Below are 19,107 nucleotides of genomic sequence, written 5' to 3'. Positions count from 1 at the left end.
TGGGTCCAATACCCTATTTTTCTAAAAGCAAACATTTAGAATAAAATGACAACTTAAAAAGAATGGTAGTTCAAAATGAATGCTTCTTGAAATGGATGATGCTGTACTTTAAAGCGAAATACTATTGGAAACAAAAATAACCAAATCTATACTAACAAATAAAAACATCATTAAATCATTTTGTATATATTTGGAATTATGCATAGAATTATAATAAACAAAGTTTAAATCTAGTCTTAAAAAAAAATCACATCATATCAGTACCTGACTTAATGCTTTAGGGCAAGCCAATCAGTAATCTACTCTGATTAAATCAAAAAACCTTCAGTCTAAAAGTGCTTCAAATTCTTTGAGGAAAGTTACTCATCAAAGGTTATACTATTAAAACTATTAACAAAATCATGAAAATAAAGTGGCATAACTTCTCATCGTTTCTAAAACCAAATTCAAAAGCAACAATTTTTGAAAAATACAGAAAGGTGCTAAATAAAACCTAGATTTCCCTACTTTTGATTTATTGAAAGAGATTAATATTTTTGCATTCTTACCTTTTCACTGAAACACTCAAGCAAGTCTTGGACATACCCTCGCATTTCTTGCAAAAATTTATACCGTTCACCAATACCCCCAGAAGACCCTTCCAATCTTTCAATAGCCCTGGTAGAGTCCACTCGGCTTTGCAGATGTTTCTCATGTTGCTGTCGATTTGCTTTGTGCAATTCTTTCAAGGAGTCTAACCTTAGGAATAAAAAAAAAAGGGATAAATATAGCAAATTTATATCCAAAAGCTTAAGATGTCAGGACACTTGCAATATTATTTTATAATGCGGTTAGTTCCAATGTTAGAGTATGAAAAAATTTTAAATGCACTTTTCATCTGTACTGCTTTTTTTCCCCTTTTCAAATATAGCAGTTTAAGGCCTTTTCAAAGACATTTGGCAGGCTAACCGAATTCTCATTCTTTGTTTTGCATTCCCCCCCCAATCTTGACTACACTTTTTCAGTGTCCAGAAGGTAGAAAATCAGATCTGTCTTCAACAAGATCATATGGTGACATTTTTATAATTTTTCCAGGCTTCCACAGAAGTAATCCAAGGAGGTAGCAGAACAGAGTATGATGTCATCTTCTGTTTAGTTTTTGAAGATGGGCCAGTGGCTCTTCATCGGTGATATTCTGCATCTGCTACCTCAGACCAAATTTTGCCTGAGGAAACAGAAAGCTAGAAGACAGGTCTTTAAGAAGCTGATCTGCCCTACCTGTCTTTAAGCTGTTTCTTTACCAAATCAATAGTAACAGGAGTCATCTCATTACTGGGAGTTTTGAAAGGGACTGTATTATCTGTTTTTTGAGATTTGGCTTCTGATGATCCATAGGCTGTATAACTGTAAGGAATGCCATACGATGAACCATAAGGCATTGACTGGTAAGTATTCTGGTAGTACATATTCACTTCAGCAGGCTGACTTGCTTGAACCTATAAAAGAAGGCATGCAATACATGAAATACTAACAATGGTAACTATCAATACATGCTTAGAGAGCAAAATACTATTTCAATAGAAAATGCTTCTAATTTCTATCTAGTGTGTATTTAAAATTTTAATTTAGTTAAATTTAGTGCTGCACATTTCTTCAAAAACAAACAAAAACCATCAGGGAATAAGAGAGGGAGCCTACAGAGATTTTTCCCCATTGTAACAGACCTTCAATTGATGCCAAGAATTGACAGAATTATTATTAGAGACTGCTAAAGGTGAAGAGGACCTCAGAAATTATCTAGTCCAACTCCATGTATATAACAGAGGAAACTGAGGCTCAGAGAAGTGACATCATTTGCTCAATTTCACACAACTGCTTAGTGACAGTCAAGATTAGAACTCAGGTCTCCTTGCTGAGATTCCTGTGCTCTTAGCATAGCATACCAATTAAGGACTTGGAAAATTCTGGAGTCACCAAAAAAGATTTATCCAAAACTAAGATAATTTTTATCAGTATGGTTTATGAAAAAAACAAAACAAAACAAAAACCAAATCCAAAGTATTTCTTCTGCTCTCCTTAGTGGGAGGCAGCATTGTGTAGCAGAAAGGGTACTGGACTGGAATCAGAAAAGATCTGGATTTAAAGTCTTTTACCTGTCAGGTGATCATGGGTGTCACTTAACACCTGGGCTTCAGTTTCCTCAAGTGTAAAATTAGGATAGCACTTGTATCAAGTTGTATTCAGTGATACTATTTGTAGCTAACCTACCTTACAGAGTTGCCATGTGTATCCATTTTGTAAACCTTAAAGTCACATATAAACATCAACTAGTAGTCACAGAATTCCAGGGTTAGCAGCAGCCATTTAGCTACCCCACAGCCAAAAGGCCTTACTATGAACATACATGACAAGTGGTCATCCAGGCCCTGCCTGAAGATCTCCAACGAGGGGAAACCTTTAACTTCTTGAGGCAGGTCACTCCACTTCTGGAAAGCTCTAATCGTCACAAGTTTTTCCTGACATCTAACCTAAATTTGTCTCTTTGCAACAGTCACCCATTGTTCCAAAGTTTGCCTTATGGGACCAAACAAATATAATCTTTCCTTCCAAATGACAGCCCTTAAAATACCTAATGATAACTATCATATTCTTCCTGAGTCTCTTCCTCTAGCTCCAGTTCTTTCAGTGTATCCTCATATAATATGAACTTCAGTGCTTCATTATTCTGGGTGCCTCCCTCAGGACTCTCCAGTCTATCAGTATCATTCTTAACTCACTGTGCAAATCATGTAAAAACAGTACATCCTACGTGGTCTAACTGGGGCAGAGCACAGAGGTGCTATTTGTGATCTCCTTATTCCTGGAAGGTGTTCCTCTCTTAAAGAAGCCCAAGATTGTCATAGCTTTTTTGACATCACACTGCTGACTGTGGGGCTTATAGTCCAACACCCTCAGAATGTTTCCTGACAAACTCCTATTTAACTATTTCTCCCCAATCCAGAACTTGAAGTTGATTTTTTGAACCCTGTTGACTTTAACCTTATTCTATGCTCTAACTAGCCTTATCTTTTTGAGATGCTAAATGTAATCCACTGTTAGGTTTTTTTTGTTGTTGTTTTTGGGTGGGGCAATGAGGGTTAAGTGACTTGCCCGGGGTCACACAGCTAATAAGTGTCAAGTGTCTGAGGCTGGATTTGAACTCAGGTCCTCCTGAATCCAGAGCCGGTGCTTTATCCACTGTGCCCCCTAGATGCCCCCTAGCCCTAGTGTTAGTTCTATATCCCTTAACCTCTGTATAGCTAATGAGTATGCCACCTATGTTAGTATCCAAGTGAATGATAAATGCTAAACAGCACAGGGTCAAATACAGAACCCTGGGATGTTCTGTCAACTTGAAAACAAATTAATGATCACTCTGAGACCAGACATTCAACCTGCTCTGAATCCATCTAACTTTATTATTTCACCTAGTCTATATTTCTCCACTTTTCTCACAAGAGTGAGATTTTATCAAATGCTTTCCTAAAATCTAAGCAAACTATCTATAACACCTTTCCATCTACCAGTTTAATAATAATGTCCAAAAAAAAAGGAAAAAGGGGCAAGTTTGGCACAACCTGGCCTTAATGAAGCAAGCCATGCTGGTTCTTTATCATCAAAGCTTTCTTTGCTACACGTTCACTAATCATTTCTTTAATTATCCATTTTAAAATGCTTCCAAGTATCAAGGTCAAATTGACTGGCCTATAATTTATAAACTTTGTTCTCTCTTCATTTAGAAAAATCAGGACACTTGTTCTTCTCTAACCTTGTAGTACCTCTCAGCAATCACACCTGCCAATTCCTCCAGTATAAAAGGATGTGATTTTTGTATGCCAAGTGACCTGAATTCATCAAAGACAGCCAGGTGCTCTCTTACTATCTCCTTTACTTATCTTGAGTAGCAAAATTCCTGTTCCTCATTTTTACTGTTATTTTCAGTGTTTCTCCTTTACAGAAAAAATAAATAAAATGAGAACAATTTTGCCCTCTCTGTTGTCAGTCATCATCATCCAGTTCACCCCAAAAGCCCTATTCCTTTTTGAATCCTCTTTTTTTCTCCCAATATGGCTAGGGAAGCCCTTTGTGCTGCCCTCTGCTTTTCTGGCCAACGGCCCTGCTGGCACGGTTGTCATAGGGCTGTCAGGCTCTTCCATTCACCCTCTGTTACTTTCTCATGATTCCATCTTTTATACTGATCTTTTGAAATCTAAGTTGCTTGTTAAGTTCCCTGTGTATCACCATCTTCTGACACGGCCTGTTTTTCCTTCTCACTTTATGTCTTCAAAATGTCTTCTTGAGTTTGTAGATTGACACTTTTGTTAAATTTTAGTCCACAGGATCCTACCTATTTTTCCTTTGAAATCTCCTACCTCAGAATCCAGACAGCGTGCCAGATTCTTCCTGGGTTTCCCCTCCTCTATCCCAAATTCTAGAACAAACTGGCCTCCCCAAGGTCTCCATCATTTCCATCTCAACAACCTCTATCTGCGAGAAATATGCAGTCTACAATTACTCCTTTTTGGCTCCTCGATCTTTTTAAGGATAAATTTATCAGTAAGACAATTCAAGAAGTCAAGAAGGTATTAGCTGCTCTGCTTTTGTCAGACCCCAGGTGATGTCTGGATGGGTGAAGCCTCCTAATCAAGCCGCTGCACTAGGCTTGTGATCCATGTCCCTATCTCCTTATCTATTTCCTTTTCTGTTCCAGTGGTCTACAGTATATTCTAATGACATTAGTTTTTCTCTCCACTGATCTTCACCAGGCAGCATGGTACAGTGGAAAGAGCACTGGCACTGGAGTCAGAGGGCCTGGGTTCAAATCCTGCCTCTGATACTTAACTGTATGACATTAGGCAAGTCACTTAACCCCCCTGGGTCTCAGTTCTTCATCTGTCAAATGAGAGGGTTGGGCTAGATGACCTCTGAGGTCTCTTCCAGTTCTAGATCTATGATTCTGAGGTTTCACGGTAGATGCTCTACCATGCCTCCTTGTGGTTCCTGATTTCCACATAAGTATACCATCTTAACACATGATAGATACTAACCCTCCTCCTCTCTTCCCCTTTTTACCTAGCCTTGTTCTTTTGAATACAGTATAATCATCCAGATGAACATTACAGTCATGGCTTTCATCTCCTCAAGTCTCAGTGATGCCCATGACGTCAAATTCACCTTTTGTTAGAACTTTTTGCTCCTCTTGCTTGTTGCCTACTCTGTGGGCATTTGAACAGCTGTGAAGTTTTCAAGCTGTGAAGTTTTAGTATTGGCTTCGTTCCTAGATTTTTGTCTCCTATGAACTTCTGGGTGTTCCAACTACTATTCTTCTACTTTCATTGTAGCTACTCTCTATGGTGTCTAGCTTGGTGGATATACATGGGCAGTTTTCTCCCTCATCTCTACTTTTTAAAGTCCTTTTGATTAGATCTGTAAGACATCCAGCAAATACATTCTTACCAGTCTTTGCTATGTATACTCCATCCCAGTATTTTAAGCTGTGGTCCAGAAATCCAAAGTTCATTCTCAGACACCATCATTTTAACCAGGTGTTCATTTTTTAACTCAATTTCTCACTTCTGTATGCCTTGCCTTCAGTGGAAAATACAACCTTGGCCCTTTGCCCATGATTTCATAAACTCTGGTAATACTTTTAAGTTTCCTTCTGGCAGTATCATTTGTACCCATGTGAATCACCAAAAGCATGTAGGAAATCATCTGTTTTGATGAATCTTGGAAGGTTCTGTTATGTCTTTTTTTTTTTCTTTGCAGGGCAATGGGGGTTAAGTGACTTGCCCAGGGTCACACAGCTAGTAAGTGTCTGAGGCCGGATTTGAACTCAGAAACTCCTGAATCCAGGGCTGGTGCTTTATCTACTGCGCCACCTAGCCGCCCCCTCTGTTATGTCTTGAATAAATGCCCCAGAAAGACAATGGATCTGATTGTTATCAGTTCCCCTGAACAAGGTCTCCCTAACTGCCACCACCTCTATTCTTCACTTCTTCCTCTGACCCTTACTGGATGATCTCTCACCTGATAGCTCCTGTGCTTCTTTCATTCTTTTGAGGTCAGATAGCTACTTTCTCCTCAGAACATCCAACTCCCTCCTCTTCAGGAAGAACCTAAAATCTGTGTTTTTAGGACTAAGTGTATAGCTGTCTCTCTTTTCCTCCTTTTTCTGTATGATACTTATCGGTTCTCCAACCTCCTAACTAGAGTCAAGAATTTTTCCTGCTCAGATTCCCTTTTCTTCCCAGTGAAGCCCTGCCTCAGCTTTCTTTAGAACATTTCATTGTCCCTAACAACATGGAGTGTGGGTAGGTGTTACTTGAGTCCCTTCACCTTTTTTTCCAGGAGGGAACTACACTTATAAGGAACCAGAGGTGTGCAAGTGCCAGACTGTTAATTCAGAGAGAGCCAATGCTACAAATCAGGGCTCGATTTATTGTTTTGTTCATGGTCCAGACTTAAGAAAATGGAGAAAATGTTAATAACACAAATTAAACTTTAAAAGGTGTATTATGGGTATATTCCCCACCCATACTAACAATTGGTTGTCCAACATTTGCCAGTACACCTTTACCTGGAACGGTGATATCAGTTATTGTTTATATTACTTAAGTCATAAATCTTTCACAATATACTTTTTTTTTCTATACAACATATATTTTAAATGGAAGGAAGATGACTATTAAATAATTGCCCATGCACATATTATGCTTTTCAATTTACCACAGCCCTGGTGATACAAATAATACAAATATTATTAGTCACATTTTATAGATGAGGAAACTAAGGCTCAGAGAGATTTAAGTCATTTGCCCAAGGTCACAGAGTGTCAGAGCTCAAATTCAGGTCTTTATATTCCAAGTTAAGATATCATTACTTTGAATCAACTACTTAGGACTACCTTCTGTTAGTCTTCAGTTTTCTATAAGGGCAAATTAGTCATTTTTTTCTTCTTTGAGCAGGAGCTAGCATTACAGGAATGAGTATTATCCCTATCCAACAATTTTATCTGAGGAAACAAAATCTTTTTTCTGGCTGGAAAGAACAAAATACAAAACAGCCTCTTTTAAAATTCCAATAAATATTTCTCTATTGGTCTCATGTAATTTTACTAGAAACTCACTGAATGGCTGCCAGACTCAGATAATGAAATAGAATTATTTGAATTTCAACATTCTTTTTTCAAGAGTACTAAGTATTAATAGGATTCCCTTCAAAATCAGATAATTCTTGACACTGCTAACAACTTTATGTAATATAGGTTGCTGACAAACTTTGAGAAAGAATACTCCATATAATTTTTAAAAACAACTAATGATTTTGACTGACTTAAAAAAAAATTACATAAGAAACCTTTATAAAATTAATTTTTAGGACTTGCCTGAGGTATGTTAATTCCTTTCCTTATCTGCTCCTGTTCCCATCGACTTAGCTCTTCATCCTGCTCCCCAGTTACTAAGGCTTCATCATCACTCCCTTCAATACCTAAACAAATAGACCATTTGAAAAAAAGAACAAAATGAAATATCTGACAATAATGCTTATTTTACCTATGTTAAGTTCAATTTCTTAGTTTAGGTTTTCATTTATATAGAAAAAACTTACATAAATGTCCTACACTGTTACCTAATATGGAAGTATCCTTGGGGCTTCTAAGTTTATGTCAGCAAGCTCTGGTGGGTTCAATGATGCTGGAAAGATTTTGCGTATGCTCCCACTTACAAAGTTTGTTCTTCAAAAATTAGTCTTTCTAAGTACAAAGAGGCTCCAGAATCTCATCACCAATAGGTTGGCTACTGAGTTATATATTCTTTGATTATGCTGACCCATAAGACAAATACAAATGGTAGACCCATAAAACAAACAAATACAAATAGAATGGATCTGTCAGCACTTCTATAGTGATCTGCTCTTATCACTGTGAATGGAACTATAACTTGGTACCTAAAGTGCCACAGGGGGATGTATTTGGACCAAACCAAATGCACAAAACAGAAATTCACGCTGGCAATGACAATTTAAAAGCACCGTGAAACCAACTTTCAAGATGGTAGGTTTTTTGTTTTGTTTTGATTTGGGTTTTTTTTTAGGGCAATGAAGTGACTTGCCCAGGGTCACACAGCTAGTAAGTATCAAGTGTCTGAGGCTGGATTTGAACTCAGGTCCTCCTGACTCCAGGTGCTCTATCCACTGCACCACCTAGCTGCCCCTGGTATTTTTTTTAAAAGGTGACTGTGGACATCAGGAACTAATGATCCAAGTTTCTAACTTTCTCTTATATAAAAAACTTTTAAGAAAATGATGCACCATGTACACATTTGGCTTTACTTCATGAATGAGAAGGAAACAAGAAGACTTTTGTACATTTGGTAGAAGACATCTTAATTGTCTCACAAAACTGACTCAGAAAGATTTCCCCTTTTTCATTGCTTCATTATCAAGATCCTAAGGTGCAGCTAGGTGGTGCAACAGGGGCAGCTAGGTGACTCAAGGAGCAGCTAGGTGGCACAGTGGATAAAGCACCGGCCTTAGATTCAGGAAGACCTGAGTTCAAATCAGGGCTCAGATGCTTGACACCTATTAACTGTGCGACCCTGGGCAAGTCATGTAACTCTCATTGCCCCGCAAAAAAAAAAAAAATCCTAAGGGCTCCTTTAATGAGATCAGCTCAACAACCCACACAGGAAAAAACAAATGAATTTAAAATGTTTTTTTGCCAGATTATTATGTACAACCATATGAACAGGCCCTCCAACATCTCCCAATTCTAAAATTAAGTAAAACAGCAGGACAAATGGCATTTGGAAAATTCTGCAGTGCCTTCCCAGGCTTACTCCTGACACAGATACATTATCTTTTTACCACTTTATTTGTCTATTGATACTGAATTCCTCCAAACAAGACAACCCCTAAAGAATTAAAACTGTGGGTGATGTGTAGGACATGGAAGAGGAAGAAAAAAAGAAATAACTGTTAAGTGAAAAATAAAATAAAATGAAAGATTAAAAAAATAAAAGAAAGGGTAGGCAAAAAGTAGGTATTAGGATAACAGCAATGATGATTAGAGCACAAGACATTGTATAAAAGATAGTATCCAGGATCAGAAAAAGAGGTACGTAGGTCAGGTAAAGGGAACGACAGACCAAATGGACAGTCTAAGAGCGGCACTAAAACCTATCAAAGTTTTTTTGTTTTGTTTTTTAAACACCCCCACACTTAAAGGAAGCATTTGAGGGTGTTGGGTATATGCTTTGGAGGATCATGGAATGTATAGGATGACAAGGTATTTGTTCCAATTGTATGGGAATACCCATGGTGACAAGACCACCATGGTTGCTAAAAATGTGTGCTATTATAAAAATCATTTATTAGCATTTTAATGGGATTACTAATTTATTAAAATGTTACCTATTTCCTCTGCAATTTTTTGCCTCTGTGACTTTTCTTTAACAGAGAAAACTATTCGACGTTTCTCATCGTCGTCATCATCATCACTGGCATCATTTTCATCTTCTCGAACAAGGCGGCCTTTACCAGGTTCATGATCATGAGGTGCAAAATCACCAAGTTCACGGGCCATCTGACGTTTTTTCCTAGCAGCATGAATAAAAGCAGCATCTGGGATTTCTCCTAGAAACAAATAATTGTTTTTTAAATAATATAATCCAGTGGGGAAAGCCTTCCTTGTTAGAAGTGCAGATTTGTACATTTTAAAGAAAGGGGTGTGTAAAATAGGACAGAAATCAGGAGTTACTCTTAGAGCTTTAGAAGTTGGTTAAAAAGCAATTATCCAGCATCCATTATATGTAGACCACTGTACAAGTTACTGCTAAGGAGCACAGCAAGGGGCACATAGTCTTTTCAAATCTGTTAGAACTACTTTCTAGTACTAGCTGACTATATAACCCTTTTCTCTTGATCATCAATACTCACACCACCTATTTATTCAATCCAGATCAAACTGCTGATGGACTCAATATAGGAAGTTGGCAGGGTTTCAATCCTTGCTCATTATTCCTATTTATTTATTAACTATTTAGTTTGGGTTTAGCCAATACCACAGTGCCCTTTACAGTTAAGAAAAGTACCATATTAGAAGTACAAATTTGTTTAATTATTCTAGAAAGCAAATGGGAATTATGCAAAAACAAAACAAAACAAAAAACCAGACTAAAATGCCCATATTCTTTGATCCAGAGTTTCCTGTGGTGTGCATATACACTAAGGAGGTCAAAGACAGAAAAAAAGATCCCTAATATACTAAAATATTCATCGCAGTACTTTTTTTTTTTGGTAGTAGCAAAGAACCAGGAAAAAGTAGATACTCTGTTGATTAGAAAATGGTTAAACAAACTGAGATACAGGAACATCATAAAACATTAGTGTTATAAGAAACTACGAATATGAAGAATTCAGAAAAGTACAGAAAGCCTTACAGATGCAAAGTAAACAAAAGCAGAATAACAATATGTATGTTTATAATAAGGGAAAATAGCAATCAACAAGCATTGACTAAACATCTATTATTTGCTGTACTAAGGACTGGGGATACAAAGAAAAAATAACACAATTTCTGCTTGCTCTCAAGCAGCTTTGAATGGTAGCATGGGGAGAAGAGGAGAATATGTACAAAGCAACACCATCAACAAAACAAAACAAACTGAGCACTGTGTAATTATTATGAAAAAGCTCCATCCTAGAAAAGAGAAAATGTACTTCCCTGCTTTGTAGAGGTGGGGCAACTATGGGCTTAGAACATTATATAGTTGGTTGGTTTTGCTGAGCTGCTTTTCCCCCTTTCATTTAAAAAACATTTTTGTTACAAGAGATAGATAGATAGGAGACAGTGAAGGACATCTGAAAATGAATGATTTTTATAAAGAATTCTGATTTCTCTTGGACAGAGAAAAGGTAATCAATCCTCTAGTAATTCAATGCTAACTTTTGTTCATGTTATGCATAGCCTCTATCTGCATAGATAAATAAAACTGGCTGGATGCACACTATCTTGGACAAGCATTACTGGTTCCCCCAACCCCATCTAGAAATGAGACTACAACCTCCTGTCTCCCATCTATCTTCAAAAAATGTTACAAAAAATAAACTGATTGCAGTTCTGTCCTTTCTTCCTGAAACAAGAGATCTCAAGCAACCTGGCAGAGACCACTCCATAACAAAAACACTAATTATAAATTTTTAGTAAGTACATACCTGGACGCAAAACATTCAAAGACGACAAAGCATTTGAAAAAGTTCCACCAACTTTTGGCTTTTCTTCTTCCTTCTCACTCTCCACTTCCATTTCTTCTTCACCATGTTCACAGATAATAGCCCCATCTTCTAGATTTGGATCCTTAGGCTGCCCTGCTTTGTCCAAAGGTGGTTCAGCTGAAGGGGAAAAAATAATTCTAAAAGGATACATTTCCTTACCCCAAACTTCATTATCAGAAACAATTAGAGGAGGCAAAGGGATACACTGCAGGAAAAGGACTTCCTTAATGAACTGTGCTTTGAAAATAATGAAGGCTGCCTCCCCAATTTCTAACAGCTTCCCCAACCTCGACTGCCCACCATGATCTGTACAGAATATCTTGAATACCAGTTAATATAGTTCATATGCTCCAGTTTTTATTATGTAGTTTGCTCTTTATCTTAAGTTTTCGGTAAAAGGTTTTTCATCCCTCCCAGTGATTATTAAAGAGTCTTACAAAGGAAAACAATTCTATTGAAAGTTATCAAAATATTTTTAAAAAGTATTTTCTATACCCTAGATTAAGAATCCCTGAATTATATGACCTTTTAGGTTTCTTCCAGGTCTAATATATGATTCTATGACCTGTATTGTGGGTTGGGAGGTCCTACCATGAAGCGCTATATGTTAGCCATCTAGTAATCTGGAAACTAGATTATAGCTTCACCTTCTGCTTATCAAGTTCTAGGTCTATGTTCCTTCAGTAAGGCTTGGGCCTGGTCAGTCTGCACACACAAGTATCAATGCTTCCTCCTCAGTCATTTGTAATGACCTCTGTGCTGGAAGCCAGACCATTATCTAATCTTCTTACCCAGGGCAACTTTGTTATAATCTTTGTTCTGAGAAGATTTCTAAGGAGATGAGTATAATGCTATTACAGTTAATATTTTAAGCAGTGAAAAATGTAAGAATCTGATATATAGCTAATGTAAGCATTTACTATTATATGTTTTAAATTATATTCTTCATAATAGGAGCCTTTTTCAATTCTCAACTTCACAACTCTTTTAACTCTTTCCAAATCTCCCCACTCCACTTTAAGAAAAACAGAAAACTAATGCTCTCAATAGGATGACCTTAGCATTATTGCTCCTTCTCAAACACTCTACCTGACAAACAAATTGGCCTACTTGAGATTTCCAATACACCACATTTCATCTCTAGTCACCACGGCTGGAACGATCTTCCTCATCACTGCTAACTCTTAGGATCTCTAGCTTCCCTCAAAGCTCAGCCCAGGTGTTCATTCCTACAGGAGCCTTTCCTGATGCCTGGCAGCTGTTAGTGTCACCTCCTGGCCCCCCAAAAGATTACTTTTATGTATTTTGCATTCACATTTCTATGCATGTACTTTATCCCCCAAATAGAAAGTTGCTTAAAACATGAATCTATTTTGTTGGTGGTGGTGGTTTTGTTTTAGTGAGGCAATTTGGGTTAAGTGACTCACCCAGGGTCACACAGCTAGTAAGTGTCAAGTGTCTGAGACCAGATCTGAACTCAGGTCCTCCTGAATCCAAGGTCAGTGCTCTATCCACTGCGCCACCTAGCTGCCCCTGCCATGAATCTATTTTTAAAAATCATCAGGGGGAGCTGTAGAGCACCGGCCTTGGATTCAGGAGGACCTGAGTTCAGATCTGATCTCAGACACTTGACACTTACTAGCTGTGTGACCCTGGGCAAGTCACTTAACCCTCACTGTCCTGCAAAAAAACAAAAAAATCATCAGTCTTTAGTACAACGTCTTGCAGATAGTAGGCACTTAAATGCTTACTGAACTGAATTAAATTGGATCCAGGTTTTCCTGAATGTATTATCTTGCTTATCTTCCTCAAAAGACCTATTTATACCCATTCTCTCCTCCTCCTCTCCAGTCTCAGAAAGAGGTATGCACTATTTCCTTTAATTCAACTGCTTTCTTATTCCTTTGAAACCTTGCTCCATCAATTATCCCTTCTCCCTAGCATTTTTCATCTCCACTGGTTCTTTTTTACTATGAACATATATGATGAGTCTCTATCTTAAAAAAACAAGCAGGGCAGCTAGGTGGTGCAGTGTATAAAGCACCAGCCCTGAATTCAGGAGGACCTGAGTTCAAATCCAGCCTCAGACACTTAACACTTACTAGCTGTGTGACCCTGGGCAAGTCACTTAACCCTCATTGCCCCCCACAGCTAGATATTTTTATCTGAATCTCAAACTCACCATGACTAAAAATCTGAAGCCATAATCTTTGCTCCTACAAACTGGCTCTTCTTCCTATATTCCTTTTTTTTGTTTGTTTGTTTGGGTTTTTTTTGCGGGGCAATGGGGGTTAAGTGACTTGCCCAGGGTCACACAGCTAGTGTCAAGTGTCTGAGGCTGGATTTGAACTCAGGTACTCCTGAATCCAGGGCCGGTGCTTTATCCACTGCGCCACCTAGCCGCCCCCTCCTATATTCCCTTTTGATTTGATGTTTTCATTACTCTCAATCTTAAAGTCTTGTCCATTTTTAAAAAACTTCTTTAACATTCCCTCCTCACCACCCATACCTAATCAGTCACTTAACTATTTCCTCCTTTGGAAAGTATATTCAAATCAGTCCCTTCTCTTCCATTTCCAGGGCTATTACTACTCTAATTCAAGTAGTTATCACCCCATACCTATATTACTAGAGTCACCTTTAAGTAGTTTCCTCCTTTCTACTCTCTATACACTTGCAATCATGAAAAATCTGGCTCCTCCTACCCACCAAAAATACTATATCCCTGGCCATCTTCTCCAGTAATAAAAGTACCTTCTCTCATGCTTTCCCAACATCCTAAGTCACAAAGAGAAATAAGTGTGCTTCTTGTTTTTCACTGCCTTCCTTTACCACCAGAAACTTCTCCTTCTTTGAGATTCACCCCATCCAGTTACATCACTCAATCCAATTCCTCATGACAATTTTCTCATTTTCTCTTCTCAAGGTTTACAATGTTTCCTTCCATCTCTGTCCTTATTCTTGAGAACGTCAATTTTACCTGCTGATGTCCTCCAAATGTTTCTGCTTCCCAGTTCATCAACCTCAACCCCCCTGATTTGACGAGTACCTTTGGGGGCTGGTCACACACTTGACCTAATTATCACCCACAAGTGTTCCACTTCCACATTCTACTGCCTTTCTTTTATTATTTCCTATTTTATCTTGTGTATAGCTTGTTTGTGCTTAGTTGTTCATATGTTGTCTCCCCTCTTAGCTTTTTAGTTCCTACATGGCTGGAAATGTCTTTTACCATTTTTTTTTTGACCACCACTTAGCATGGTGCCTAGCATATAGTAGTGACTTAATAAAAGTTTATTAACTGACTCCCCCAATTTTACACTTCATATCATCTTAATTTTTTCTGCCATTCTCTCCTTTGCTCATTCTTCAGAGAAAGTGGTAGTCCTTCGTCTTGCCAGTGCCAATATCCTCTACTTCTGTGCCTTATTCCATCCTCTCCCATCTTCTCTGGGGGCCTGCCCCTTTAATCATTCCCTCTCTTCCTAATTTTTAATTTCTTCCTATCCACTGGTTCCTTTTCTGCTACATTTAAACATGCTCAGATAATACTTTATTCTTTGGGGGGGGGGTGTTAGGGCAATGAGGGTTAAGTGACTTGCCCAAGGTCACACAGCTAGTTAAGTGCCAAGTGTCTGAGGCTGGATTTGAACTCAGGTCCTCCTGAATCCAGGGCCAGATAATACCTTATTCTTAAAAAAAATTCACCTAACCCTAACATCTAGCTTCTTCTCCTTTCCACTGCCATACTCCTTGAAAAAGCTCTTTACATTTGCTGCCACCCCCTTTTCACCTCTCTTTACAAGGTCACCAGTGATCTTATAGCTAAACCTACTATATTATTTTTTGGTCATATCTCATCTTTCCTAACTCCCTACAGTCATTTGATACTATTGACCAAACCCTCATTCTAATTACTCTCACCTTCTGGGATTTTTGTCACTTTGTCATTGTATCCCCCCTACCAATCTAGGAGATCTTTTTCAGTCTCCTGCAGAGTCATTATCCATGACCTATGTGCGAACATATACTAAATTCTGCCATATGCCCTTTTCTTTTTCCCCCTCTCATTTGGTGATTTCATCAGCTTCCATGGAATCAGCCATCATCCTCATGAAGATGCATTTAAAAATAACTTGGAAAATCTGAATTATATCAACTTGAAATTCAAGATCATCTGCACACATCTGCAAAATAAGGGGAGAGGGAAAGACGAGGGGAACTAAAGTGTCAATCTTCTCTGTTTTCACATCACGAGTATTTTTCACTGACAAACTTGGATGAGAAAATGCCGTGGGAATGAGAGAATTCCAGTGGCGGTCAACAATTTAATATTTTCTTTAAATAGGCACACTATGATTTCATAACTATTATGTAATAAATGTGTTTTACTGTAAAGTGGTTCCCCCCAAAATTATTTCAAATTCACTGAATATGCAAACTATGCAGTCAACATATTATAATCCTATTTACCGTCAGCTGATGAATTGAGTTCTGTCTTAACCTTTGATTTTTCAAGATCTTCTTTATATTCTTTCTTTAGTAGTTTTACTATTTTTTTACTATAACTTGATTTCTTCACTTTGAAAACTTCTTCAGTTTCTTTAAAAAGAAAAAAAAATTCATGTAAGACATCTGTATTTGTCATATTCAAAACTGCCAAATGTCATATTCAGTTTAAACAACCATGTTGCTCAGATCAACAATTGTGCATTGCAATCATTAACCCAATCTGAAGCTGTTCTGAATCTCTCACTTATTTAAAACACCAAGGTCAAAGTAATCGGGATTTTTTTGGTGTTCTCCCCCCCCCCCCCCCATAGCACAGCAGTTAAGAAACTGTCTATTTCACTTTAAAACTCTATGCTAGTGGAAAAAAGACTCCAGAATAATTTAACAATTTAATAATTTAACAACCCAACTATTAAATTTTTAAAATAATTTCATTAACTCAAAATCTGTCAGTTAATTTCCAAGTCTAGTTTATGCCTCTGGTATTTCAAATGGGAGTCTACACTCCGTAGCTCATCAATTTTATATTTAAAAAAACAATTTGGTGTACCCTAGCCAAAAAGGGGGGAAATAACTCTTCTGACTTGCATAATGTATACAGCACCCTAAGGTCTGCAAATGCCATTTACAAATATTATTTCATTTAATTTGTAGAAAAAGCAATCTCTAGCTCAAACAAATCTCGCCCTCAAAATTCCAAAGAAGCAAAAGACGACCCAATGGGGGGGGGGGGGAAGCTGGACTCTTCATTCTATATAAAGTCACTTTCATTAGCCTCAAGCATGGAAATTAATTTCACAGCCGACCTATCAGATGGACTTGGGCAGATTCAGTTTAAAAAAAAAAAAGTACAAAGAACGCGAAGTTTTAAAAAAGGCACCCCAGGCTTCTCGTGTATTCTTATAGAGAGCTAGTAGAGATACTATGTCTCTATAGCTATATTTTTCCTTCTCGTGACACATCTATGTATTTTCCCCCTTCTCATGCCTCTAATGGGCCACCCACAGTAAGCTGCTGCTGCTGCTGCTGCACCAGGCTCCAGCTGAGAGGAGGCAGAGGCCAAGCGCTTCTCATCCCGGGGAGCTGGGCTAAAATGTAGCCTTTCTTCTTCGAGGTGGGAAATATTTAGGAAATAAGGAAAGATTTAAGATTAAGAACTAAAATCATCTCGGGGAGAGGGAGGGGGAGGGGGAATCTGTCACGTTCCCGACGGGACACGAGAAGCAGCAGAAAGAAGTTCGGGGTGTGTGGGATGGGGGGGGGGGGTCGGGGAAACCTGGGTCCCCCGGGGGGCTCCCCGCGCACCGCCCCCCGCGCGCGGAGGCTGCCTGGGGCTGAGGCGCTGGCGGAGGGGATGACGGTTACCTTCTTCTTCGTCCTGGAAGCTCAACAGGCTGGCCCGGGGCGCCTCTTTGTTCTCCCGCGGCCTCTTGCGCGGCTTCAGGCCGTTGCCCTGCTCGGCGCTGCTCGGGAAGCCGGGCCCGGCATCGGCCCCTGGGTTCAGTAACAGCGAAGCGGAAGAGGAGGAGAGGAGCGGCGGGCCGGGGGCCAGGGGGGGCGACTGGAGCTCGCCGCCGGGGGCCCTGTCCCCGGCGCCCGACTCCTCCCCCCCGCCCGGCGGCAGCAGCGGCGGCGCCTCCTGGTCCTCATCGCGTTCCCGCTCCTCCTCCTCCGAGTCGTTCCGCTTGCGCACGTTCACCCGCCGGGCCTTGCGGAACATCGCCGCTACGAAGGTGGCGGCGGCGCCCACCGAGACGGCGTCGGGGGACCTCGGCCCTCACACACCGCGGCACCGAGCGCAGAGCCCAAGACAGCGCAGGCGCCCACTCCGAGCTCCCGGCGCTCCTCCTCCCCAACCCGCGCACAAGCAGGCCGAAAGCCCGGCTCCTCTCGTAACAAGAACTTTAGTCTACTGCCCCCTCCCGGCTCGGAAGACTCTAGGGTGGGAGAGAAGCAGAAAACGCGTTCGACCACAGGGAGAACCATAGAGATGAAGGGAATGTCTGGCTAGAAAGTCATGGCCTACCCTCGGGCCTGCAGGGTCGGTGGTCACATGTCACGTGGTATTTCCTCCCGCCTCGAGCCCTACAAGAGGGGCGGAGAAAGGAGCGAGAAGGTCCTCGGAACCAAGAAGAGACCAGCATTGAAGAGAGGTGCAGAGAAGCTGAGAGGAGAGGAGTGACCCCAGCAATCCTTCCTTGGGGGAGCTGGGAAACTGCTTTAGAGTTTCTTACCAACTGCTGGGGAGCAGTTGAGGCTGCTACCAACGGGGCTTATTTTTTGTCCAACCCCTAAGAATAGAAAGCTGTTTTTTTTCTTTTATTATAATTTATTTTCTAAGTCATCAAAAACCTGCCTTCTCTCTCCCTTCCCAATCCCTCCCCTCCCCAGTTTGCTACGTTTTCTTGTAGGCAGGTGAGTCCTTGAGGTATTTGTAGAATCTTTGCTTAGTGCATTTGCTCCCCCATTCCCATCTCCAATAAAGAAGATGAACTTGGCGACAAAAGCATGGTAATAGAAAAATACAGGGTGTCCCAAAAGTTTAAGATGGTTTAAAACTGCACTAAGACTTTTGGGATACCCTGTATTGAGCTGTCCTGGACAGCTGGAAAAAGCACTGGGATTTCATTATCGGAAGACCCCGGTTCAAATTCCAGCTCTTCTTACTTGCTTGTGATCATGAGCAGGTCCCTTCACTCAGTTTTCCTCCTCTATAAAATCTTGTATGGTGGGGAAGTGAAAAAAGTATTGATAGAATATGAATTTTGAAGACTTATTCTTTTACCTACTTATAGTTTGGAGTTCTTCTATGCTGTAAAGTTATTGACAGGGTAAAACCTTTATTTGAAATTTTATCCTGATTAAGGTTCTGTGATTGAAGTTGCCCCTAAAAGTATTTCGATGGCTGAGACTATTATGAGCTCTTTTCTTAAGAGTGACTCCTCTCCTGTCTTATAAAAGTGTTGATACTACTCCCCAGCCCTTTTAACATTTTTTCAGAGAGAAAAATTTCCAGGTGGTGCACTAGACCTGAAATCAGGAAGACTGGGTATAAATTCAGCCTCAGATACTAGCTTTGTGATCCTGGGCAAGTTCCTTAACTTCTCATTGTGTCAGTTTCCTCATCTGTGAAATGAAGATAGTAAGAGGGTCCTAGAGTTGTGAGGACAAAAATAAGATAATACATATTTGTAAAGCTTTTATGCAAGTCTTTTTTTGTTTGTTTTGTTTTTTGTTGGACAATGGTGGTTAAGTGACTTGCCCAGGGTCACACAGCTAGTAAGTGTCAAGTGTATGAGG

At 39.6% G+C, this 19,107-nt stretch overlaps 1 protein-coding gene across 2 annotated transcripts in view; it reads right to left on the bottom strand.

Annotated features, from left to right (window-relative positions):
* Positions 1–17,642, bottom strand: part of PAXBP1 (PAX3 and PAX7 binding protein 1) — a 42,866-nt gene extending 25,224 nt beyond the window's left edge. The window contains exons 1-7 of one of the 2 annotated variants that reach the window (XM_043992081.1): positions 17,173–17,642; positions 15,769–15,897; positions 11,236–11,412; positions 9,433–9,654; positions 7,406–7,509; positions 1,258–1,475; positions 549–738 (exon numbers count right to left, since the gene is read on the bottom strand). In XM_043992081.1, the coding sequence (XP_043848016.1) occupies positions 549–738; positions 1,258–1,475; positions 7,406–7,509; positions 9,433–9,654; positions 11,236–11,412; positions 15,769–15,897; positions 17,173–17,527 (1,395 nt within the window). In that variant the 5' untranslated portion in view covers positions 17,528–17,642. The remainder of the gene's footprint in view (positions 1–548; positions 739–1,257; positions 1,476–7,405; positions 7,510–9,432; positions 9,655–11,235; positions 11,413–15,768; positions 15,898–17,172) is intronic. The other variant, XM_043992082.1, reaches the window with a different exon arrangement.
* Positions 17,643–19,107: the final 1,465 nt, after the last annotated feature.

The sequence above is a fragment of the Dromiciops gliroides genome, chromosome 3, assembly GCF_019393635.1.
Source record: "Dromiciops gliroides isolate mDroGli1 chromosome 3, mDroGli1.pri, whole genome shotgun sequence".
Taxonomy (NCBI): Eukaryota; Metazoa; Chordata; class Mammalia; order Microbiotheria; family Microbiotheriidae; genus Dromiciops; species Dromiciops gliroides.
Note: the sequence above shows the minus strand (reverse complement) of the source record. Positions and strands in the feature narration are given on the sequence as shown.